Source organism: Cajanus cajan, chromosome 4 (genome assembly GCF_000230855.2).
Source record: "Cajanus cajan strain Asha chromosome 4, NIPB_CcT2T_4, whole genome shotgun sequence".
In the NCBI taxonomy this organism is placed as follows: domain Eukaryota; kingdom Viridiplantae; phylum Streptophyta; class Magnoliopsida; order Fabales; family Fabaceae; genus Cajanus; species Cajanus cajan.
In genome coordinates, this window is record NC_138520.1 from 52492720 (window position 1) to 52503673 (window position 10954).

Below are 10954 nucleotides of genomic sequence, written 5' to 3' on the forward strand. Positions count from 1 at the left end.
ACTTCGGTTTGCCAATCTTCCTTGCAGGTTTCCTGCAAAAGTTGCTGCTGATTATCGTGGAAAATTAAATTTGGGGAGGGAATGGGGTGGACAAAGAAAAGATGGAATCATGATAATGTACAGTGTATTTTCAGTTATCAAAGTTGCTTCTGTAATGAAGCATGTTATAGAAAGTAAGCAAAGCTCCTTCAAAAATGGTCCAACTATTACAACTTCATGTGATGGAAGCATTGGACAATTATTAACACAATTGCAAAGTTCATGTAAGTGATACAATTAAAACCACATAATTATAATATTTGGAAGACTGAATTTGTTCAATTCGAATTTAGAGAACAATTACAATATTTCAAGAACAGAAGTGTATTTAAGGTAAAAAAATAAAAATAAAAAATTACCATATTTCAGTTGATACTCCAAACATGATGAAATTTGGTAAGAATTTTTTTCTCAAAAAAAAAAAAAACAGTTGAAAGTGGTAAATTTCTGAAGGTCCTAAACATGCTCTTACCCTGAAAGCAAAAAATTCTTGTTCGTGTCTTTAAATATGAAAATGTGATTACAATTTTCAAAAATATACTCCCCACGTTTATCCAAACATATCTTTCAATGCCTGCTCCGAATGAACCTTGTTGCACGGGATTTAGGTGAACAAAAAGTTCAAACATAATTGAAGTTATGTGCAAGTGAACAAGTAAAATATTTTTTATAAGGACATTATAACCATCAGATGAAAAGCTGCACAAAATTCAAACATAGATTGATGATACAAAGTAAACAACTTTAACTTTGTCACTAATTAAAATCTCTATCTCGATTCTTTCTCAGCTAACCAAGCATTAAAACTGTACATTATTTAGAGTTATCACATGCTATACAATATAAAATCAGCCTAACTAAGTCAATATTTACAAAGTGAATTCCCCTGACAGTGTGGAAATTTATTTAGCAATGTGTTCTTTACTCTACCTCATGATCTTTAAGCTTATATACATTGTCAATGTAATCTTCCGTCTCCCACAGGAAAGATCCAAATGCAACAGCTTCCAAGACTAGCCTCCTCAGACTAGAAAATGAAGTTACAATAACATCATCATGGTGAGACAAACCAGATTTTCCATTTCCAAAAAGTGCATGACTATGACTCTCTACCAAATGCACAGCTTCCTTAGACCTCAATTTGGCACATCTCTGAAATGATCCAGGGTGAAAGCCCATAACATAACATTTTAAATCCTCAATTTCCTCTTCCTGCCTGATTAAGCTATGCCATACAGATTGTATGTCATTCTTGTTGCCAAAAATCACATCCTTCGGGCTGCAACGATACACGTCATGAAATGAAGGGCCAGTCCTATGACCACGATGAAGATTATGGTCAGGCAAAGACAGACTTCGTTCTAGGTTGTACCTCAATGAAACTGACTTCAAAAAGTAACCATATAATATGGAGGCAACATAAACTCGGGCAAGCCAGAATTTTCGGATATGAGTTGTTGCCCAACTATCGTTTACACTATGATTTGATTTCAAGCCTGTCACGGTACTGACATGTTTCCTTACGATATCCAGAACCTCCATGCTGTGAATAGACTCTAGATCCCAGTCCTTAGAAGGCAGTATCTCTAGCCTTCCGTTGTACAGACAACTAGAAAGCTTTGGAACCAAATGAACCCTGATCTCAGAAAACTTGTATAAAATCAGCAGATACATAACATCTGCTATGGAAATTGTACACTCATTCTCTTTCACTTGCGCAATCCTCCTGGCATTCAGAAAAATTATAGTCAAAATACCATTAAAAGAATCTCCACAAGTATTTTTAGTATTATGCATTTTCAATGATTTTTACGCACAAAGCTCTAAGGTCCATTCTGCACTGCAGCAGATGATTGTAAAATCAACAGCTTAAAGAAATGTAAACATTAAATTCTTAAGACACCAAAGTTTTGTGTGGCATCAATTATAGCCAAATTTTTAAAACAGAACAGCTATCCACCTGATGCAAGGAACTGCAACAAATACTCGAATAGTAACAGCTAATGTTTGGTTAAACATCAGGAAATAGGCTCACCAAAATAATATGCTTCCAGTAGGGTAATGCAGATAACCTTGGCATGCTCGGAAAATATTTAGATGAAGAAGAAAAAGTAAGCACAGAACTACTGTCACAGAAATCCAATATCTTGAGCATGGTTAATCTAAATGATTGGAAATACAACAAACCAAGAGAACAAAAGTTTTTGGACAGAGGTCGTTTTGAGAAGGTTAATATTTTAACACTATCTTTCTTTTTATATATTATACTTTTTTCTTGATGAACAATGAAATATGGACAAATATGAAAAGTGACACTCATTTATTCATGAAAGTTTTAAGTGTCTTAGAGCTGGATAGTAAAACGAGAATATACAAGGAAATGAACGAATTGAAAACAAAAAAGCCCGTCCACTTTCTGTATTTTCCAAAGAGTAACAATTGATAAAATACTCTAATCAGACTGCAGGGATTTGGAATCAAACATAACAGATAATACAAAGCCTAAATGTGTTAATATTGTTATCTCTAGTAAGACCAAACAAATAATCACACACAGATGGATGAATCATAGATTATAAAAAAAGTGATTTATCCACAGTCTCCAACCATTGTGTCCTCTTCTAATATTCTTAGAAAACAATATCAAAAACATCAGCAGAATCAAGAGATCATTTGACAAGCCCCTTGCAAGTTCTTAAAGATGTTTTTGAACAAAGGAGACCAAAATAACCAGCAGATGAAAATAAATGTTGTTGCATGATTATAGAAAACCCATTCATGTAAGACTTCGAGCCTGTTTGGGTACAAACTAAATGTAATTATCCACTCTATGTTCTCCGTTTAGTAGACGAAGCCATTCCAAACTTGACACGACAAATCCAGTTTACAGTTATCTGCCTCAGCTCTGAACCCAAAAGCTACCTGCCCCTCAATGACAGCATAATATCTTAAAATTCAGCTAATGCTGTCAGAATTTATAACAAGATTCAAAACAGGTCCATCCCATTTGCTTCTGGAATATTGATACAACTCATGTTGCTTGTTCCCCTGATCTGTGTGTTATGCAAATGCAAGCTGTGGAACTATTGGACACATATTTCTACGTTGCTAGTCATTTTCATTGAAACAATTTGTTTGATCTTGATGAGAACTAAGTTGTGTCCTTAGGTAAGTACTTGATGGTTATCTACAGAGGCTTTAATAGAAAAACAGGAATCCAAAAAATTTGTCAACTACCTATATGATTAGTTATTTTACTTTTCTTCAGCTTTCCAATTATGTCAATTTCAAGGGAGTTGTCATCTCAGATATTTGTAAGCTGCCCTTTTTATTCTTTCCTAGTTCTTGTTTTCTCCGATTCAGGAAACTCTTATCCACTCTTTAGTTGGAATGTCTCTCACTCTCTTTCCTCTTTAATAAATTTCCCTTCCTATCAAAAATATATGTATAGAAACATTTAAGGTTAAAGAATTTGCTCCTTTTGTAACATTCAGAACAACTAGCCTCTACCAGTTTAGCGGAAAATACAGCACAACCTCCTTCCTCCTCAAATATAAGGTCAGTTGAAATAAGTAGCTTCAATCTTTCATAAAAAAAACATCCTCATGCTCGTTCCCAAATAAAACACCAAAAATATAACTTGTTCATGGTACATCTACATCTAACAACAAAAACCAAAAGATGAAGAGATGCAAGTTTATTCATAATATAAGATCACTAAACTTCCTCCATATTGTGGTAGGGACTGAAAATTTTAGGGACAAGTTTCATATGAAAAAGCCACCACTGAAATTTCCATCCCCAATGGACAAAATTTAGCTAAATATATACATAAAAAAAACCCGTAGAGACTAATTTTCATGCATTGTTATATAAAATTTTACGATGTCAAGTATCAACATATTAAAGGTATGATGCTTAAAATAAAAACATTTTTTTCCATACACAATAACAATCGATTATTAAATGATAGTATAAAAAAATAAAAAATAAAAAATCATTACATTGTGAGCATATTTAAATTAAATTAAAAACCATAAACTACATAACAAGCAAATATATATACATGCACATGCACTTTGATTCACATTAAGTCACAAACTTGACACTTTCACAAATAAACACATAAAACCACAAGGGTAGGCCTAGTGGTAGCAGCATATGTATACAAGACTTAATTTCCAATTCTGATACTGTCATTATAATTTTAATCCAATAAAAAAAAAAATAAACACACATCATCAACAATCCATAGACCATAGTAAAAAAAAAAAAAAGGGGTAATTGAAATTGGTGATCACCTGTGGAGCAAGGCTTCATCAGAGTGATGACTGATAAGCATGCGAGCAACAGCGGAGTCTCTATCATCACTCAAAAGCTTCAACTCTTCCTTGGTAACAACGTGGAACAACTGTCGCCGATTCTGCAACACACCGCTCAGAAACTTCCCCACAAGGGACCGTGGCTCAAGCGGCGCGTTCAGGCTACTGAACTCGCAGTGCCTCCTTCCCCCACTCGCTCTCACCCTCAACTGGGGTTTCACTGAAGTTGGTGATACTTTTGGAATAGTAACCATGGTCCTAAGCTGGTGGCAAACACAGTTTTCCATTGTACCCAAAGAATAAAAAAATGATTTTTCTTCCCTTTCTCTGTTCCCTGGGTTTGTTGGTGAGAGAAAATAATAAAGGGTTGGTTTGTTAAGAACAGAAAGGGCGATTCGTCTGGTAAAAGGATAGGGTTTGTTTGAGAGTTTCGCGGAATGGGAGGACTAGACTAGAGTTATGAATGTTGTAGATAAGCAGAGAATAGAGATGATGATAATTTGATGGTATTTATATGGAGTTATGCACTCTCATATCTATCTATATAAAGGCACAAATTATTCCTGGTTAATCTCATATTATCATATCATATCATTCTAATCATAATCCATGGCGTACGTATTCATCATCTTTTTAATTAAGTTTTAGATATTACATGACAAGGTTTAAGTCAAGTTCTAACAATTGAAAATATACTTGTTGTGACTATTGTACATGATTAATCGAAAATATAGTATGTGATGGAATAATAATGTAAAATATTTTTAAATCATTTTTTAGAATATTTAAGAGTTTTTTTGGTTTTTTTTAAAAGACTTGAAGGATTTTTTTGACCTGAATAAAACACTATCTTAATGTGAAAGTGTTTTACTTTTGTAATGATGAAATGTTTATTTTTTTGCAGGTAATAAATGTTTTCACTAATTAAAATATAAATTAACAATTGTCTAAGATTTCAAAGAGTTTAACATTGAAATGTTTTATTGTGTATTAATGAGATTAGAAATTAGGATTTTGTGTTTATTAATGAAAATAGAATATCAGAATTCAGAACAGTTATCTATTTGTTAATTTATGATTTGTATGTTTTGGAATTGATGATTCTGGATTGGCAGAATTGTGGACAGGTAACGTGGCTTTTAATGTAAAATATTTGTTCATTGTTCAAAAAGATGATTTCTATAAGAATGGGAAGTGGAAATGCGCAGATGAATCATGAATAAAATAGGAAAGAAAATAAAAGAAGCCGGCCTAGCATATTTTACTGTTTTGTTCATTTGTTACTTAATTTTTAAAATAAATACTTTATTATTTATTTTTTAAAATTTTACACACGTATTATTCTATTAGTTGATTTATCAATTAATTATTGATATGGATTATCATGGTGACATGTTATCTGTTAATGTATATATTAGATCACATCAATAAAAACGATTTTCTAATAAGTAATATGTGTCTTAAAAGGTAAAATGTACAAATTTTAAATCTTTATTTATATAAATAATCTAGATCTTTTTAATTCATTTAAACTTCTTGCCTAAATTTAGTATTATTTTTAATATATCATTAAAAAAAATAAAATTTGTTTATTATCTTCTACTTTTCTTCACCTTAATTGTTTTTCAAATCATTCTTGTTTGTTATTTATTACTTTACAATTTTTTCTTTGGACAATTGCTATCATTGAATGTTTTCATATAGTCCATGAATGGACAAAGAAAATGTGATATTGTAGTTACATATTTTTTAATTATTTATTTTATTTATTGTTTAAAAATACAATTAATTTCTATGTTAAAAAAATTTGTTTCTTGTAACCTTCTCTCATTTTCTAGAAGCTTCCTTCTCCAATAACAACTCCCTCTTTTGTTAGAAGTTTCCCTATTCGACATCCTTTATGATATGTTTGGATGGAGAATTTATATAGGGTAATTCATTTATTTGAAGAATTTTAAATTCCTTGAGATGAAATGCTTTGTTTGGATGAATAATTTACAAAGAATTTGAAATCCAAGCATTTGTGAAATTCTTTCAAGTAAAAATGAGAGAATTTGAAATTCCTCATATTTGTTTTCTTATTTCACCTATATATTTTATCTTATCTCTTCATTCTTTTAATTATTGGATATTCAAAAATATTTTTAAAATTATTAAATATTATCTAATATTAATTTTTAAAATTTTTAAATATTTAAAAATGGATTAATATTTATTTTTATAAAATTTAATTTTAAAATCTCAACATATAAATATGTTTTTAAAATCAATTTTATTATGGTGAAATCAAATTATCATATTCAACCTAATAATTTAAAATTTAAAAAACTTGAATTGACTCATCCAAACAAAATATTTTAAGAATGATAGAAATTGAAATCAAAGTAATTCAAATACCAAGAATTTAAAATTCCTTGAATTTGTAAAATTCCTCGTCCAAACACACCATTACTTCTTTGTCCATTTAACGGTGAATTGATTACCAACCTCCACCCTTTCTCACTTCCTCCACTTTCTCCTCCCTCTTCCGCCACCAAACCAGCTTTTACATTAACCAAATCTTCCAAACCCTAGACCTCTCCAAGCCCAAAGACTTCTCCATCCCCACTATTAGCTAGAGGCCTTCCATTTAGGCCAAACCCACTCTTGAGATTAAGGGCAAAGTTGGACTCCTCTTTATCTTTAGGAGAGCACAATGGGGCTAGACCCACAATCCAAATAGGGACTAAAAAGAAAAACTAAGTTCAAAAGTGATCCTAGAAGCCTTGGACGAGCAAGACAATGGGCATATAATGGAATTATAACAAGAAAAAAGGTGGTATGCGAATAATATGTGTCTACATGAGGCCATGAGGGTGTTTCCCAATTTTGATAATGTTGATGTTTGCAAGAATAGATCACGCTTAAGTCGGTGGACCAAACCCTAGGTTTGTAAGAGAAAATGATCGCTAGCGACATTGATGAATGATGATAAACAAGCCCGTAATTCAGAAATTGAAGAATAAGAAGATATTGGAGAGAAGAATAACGTGAGTGAAAAATACCAATATCAAAAAAGACATTTAATATTATGATATAAATTTAATTTAAAATTTTTAACAATAAATTTGGCCCATTCATTTGAATATTCATAAATTTAATGATATTTATTGGTTTGTGGTCACAACCTTTCTTTAGATTGTTATCTTTCTGTATTGTTATTTTCTAACTCTTACCTCCAACACTATTTTAATTTTGAAAATAAGATATTGAATCCTGGTTCTCTATTATTGCAGCCAATTCTTCTATGTTGAATCAGATTCAGAAAATAAGAAACTGAATCTTTTATGGTGTGTTTGGATGAGGAATTTTACAAATTCAAAGAATTTTAAATTCTTGATATTTGAATTACTTTGATTTCAATTTCTATCATTCTTAAAATATTTTATATGGATAAGTCAATTCAAAATTTTCAAATTTTAAATTGTTAGGTTGGATATAATAATTTGATTCTACCATGATAAAATTATTTTTAAAAATATATTTATATGTTGAGATTTATAAATTAAATTTTATAAAAATAAATATTAGCTAATTTTTAAATATTTAATAATTTAAAAAATTAATATTAGATAATATTTAATAATTTTAAAAATATTTTTGAATATTCAATAATTAAAAACATGAAGAGATAAGAGATAAGATAAAATATATAAGTGAAATAAGAATAAAAAAATATGAGAAATTTTAAATTTTTACTTTTTTGGGAGAATTTGAAGTTTTACTATTTCAAAAAATTTTACAATTTTAAATTCCTTGTAAATTCTCCATCCAAACAAGATATTTCACCTTAAAGAATTTGAAATTCTTTAAATAAATAAATTATTCCATTTAAATTTTCCATCCAAACAAACTATTAGTGAATTTCAATGTTTTCTTCTTCTTCCAATGCCTATGAACACAAATTATTTGAATTCAGTTCACCACTTATAATAATTATTAATTGATGGCAGAAAATATACAACAATATCATGCTAATTACACCCATATAGGCTATAGCGGTTGATATTAAAAATATAATCAAAATCTAAAAGAAAATAAATAGTAGAGACCGTAAGTCATTTATAAGCAAGCAATCAATGTCCATGCATACAACAAAAGTGATTGATATATTTTGGTATGCATTGAAACAAGGATTAATCACTGTCCGTGTAAAATTTTTTTATATTATTTTATTTATGCTTCATTAAATAAGTAATTGACATGATATTATTAAAAGATATGATTGATTGTTAATATAAAATTTTTTTACACTATTTATACTAATTAATAGTATATAAGTGAGTAACTCTTGAAACAACGATGTTGACCTTATATTTCATTTCTTATTGTCCCAATTTGATTTAACGCAAAAAAATTGGTTGCCAAATCGGAGTTAATTATTTTCCCTTTTCAAGAAAAAAAATTGAGTAGTAAACCTGGTATATTGTTAAAGATGATATTAGGAGCAGCTGAAATTATTGTTTGACTGTTGTATCATTAAAAATATATATATATATATATATATATATATATATTTATTTATTTATTTTTAATGATACATTTAAAACAGAAATACTAAATCTAGGTAGCAAATTTTAAATGAAGTGAAAAGATTCAAATATTGATGTAATTAAGAGTCAAGATTTTTGCACTTTATTTTTAAAGTGTATGTTGCATTTTAGAGAAAACTTTTCTCAAATTAATAAAATTGATAAAATAGATTGGGTTAGATGAATTAATCCATCTAATCCATTTTATTTTTTTTGATAAGTCAAGATTTTCAATCCATCAATCAATTTTAATCGGTTAAAAAATTGGGTAATAATGGTCTAATTGAGTAAATCAACTAATTCTTTTTTTTTTAAAAAAAATCTTATATTGTATTTGCCTTTTTCTTACTAACCTATCACTTTATTATAAGATTTAAATAAAATACTAGTATAAAGTTGGATATTTTGAACTTATATTTAGTATTATAGTATATATAATTATATATATATATATATATATATATATATTAATTAAGTGTAAATAGTTTCGTTAATTGTTTTTAAGAAATTTTTTTTATTTCTTTTATTATGTCTAAATAAATTATTGTTAAAAAATAAGTAAATTTAATTAATTTCAATAATAAAAAAAAATATATATATATATATATATATATATATATATATATATATAAATTAAATGTTAAGCGCATTGACTTGTCAACCTGCCCATAAATAGAACATGTCAAAATTTTCAACCCGTTTTATTGAGCGGTGCGAAGTATGTTGACTCATTTTAATGAATCAATAAAGAGCAGGGTGGGTTAGCCCATTTTATCACCCTACTCATTAACCTATTATGTCAATATTCAACATAATACATCAGTGGTCGTGTATCATGTTAGTAGTCAACATGTTACCAACATTGGTTGATACAAGTGGTAGTGACTTATATCCCTTAACTAAGATGTCTATGGTTCGAATTTTGACCTTAGGTATAAAACAGACTATGTTGGGAGGGAAATACACATCTTGTATGCATTTATACTCCCTAATAGAGATTAGTTAGAGTTTCAACGATGAATACTTTTTACCAATATCACAATTTACCAAAAAAAAATGTCAACAAAATACATCAACACTCAACTAATGAGATGACAAAATATGTAAAATTTTAATTTTTATATGGAAAAATGTATAATTTCAATATTTAGGTGATAAAACTTGCAAAATTATGAAATATAAGTGTCAAAAGTGCAATAGGAAAGAAAATCAAAATAATATTTTATTTATATTATATGTTAATATACTATTAAATTTTATTAAAATTTAAACTTAAATATTATATTAAACACTTTAAATATTAAAAATATATAAAATAGTGTTTTGTTTAATTTTTAATATTATAAAATTATGATGTTATATTTATGTAATATTATTTTATGTACTCCTTTGATATGGTGTCTTTGCTCATTGTCATTGTCCCCCTCTATTTTACATGTTTCGTGTCAAATAATGGGTCTATCAATTATGGTTAATGGCCAATCATGCTATGTGGTTGCAAATTGTGGGACATCTCTTATGTTAATAAGAGGAAGCTTTGGAATACTCCCTCAACCTCCTCAACCATCTACATAACCACCAACTTCTTCATCTGCACAATCATCCCAACCAAAATCCATACCTCAACCACCTCATCAACCTCAGCCACCACAACCTCAAGAAACCACCCTGCATTCTCCACCAGCCCTTAAACGATGCCTAGTGCGTGCCCAAGACCAACCCAAGCCTTGTAACCCTTGGAGGAAGAGTAAGCTGTGAAGCGTTTGAAGCTTCAATCTACTAAGGAAGCCAGGCAGCAGGTCCTCACAAATGTTGCTTTAACTACTTTGGAGACTCAGTAGTTAGAATCTATTATGAGTCTATCTCTTTTAGATGGATTGTTCCAAAGTTTCCAATGTTGGTGGAATTTATGCGCACAATTTTTGATGCCACAGTATTAATGGATGTAATCCTTAATGTGGAACCTTTCAACATAGATTGTTCCATGGTGGAACCATATTAGAGAGACCTAGAGGATTTTGT

At 29.4% G+C, this 10954-nt stretch overlaps 1 protein-coding gene across 1 annotated transcript; it reads right to left on the reverse strand.

Annotated features, from left to right (window-relative positions):
- Positions 1 to 739: 739 nt before the first annotated feature.
- On the reverse strand, positions 740 to 4872 carry LOC109798152 (UV-B-induced protein At3g17800, chloroplastic). Its single transcript, XM_020358390.3, has 2 exons — positions 4341 to 4872; positions 740 to 1765 (listed from the first exon to the last, which is right to left on the reverse strand). Exons 1-2 carry the CDS (start codon positions 4646 to 4648, stop codon positions 961 to 963), a joined length of 1113 nt encoding a protein of 370 aa, XP_020213979.1. The 5' UTR covers positions 4649 to 4872; the 3' UTR covers positions 740 to 960.
- Positions 4873 to 10954: the final 6082 nt, after the last annotated feature.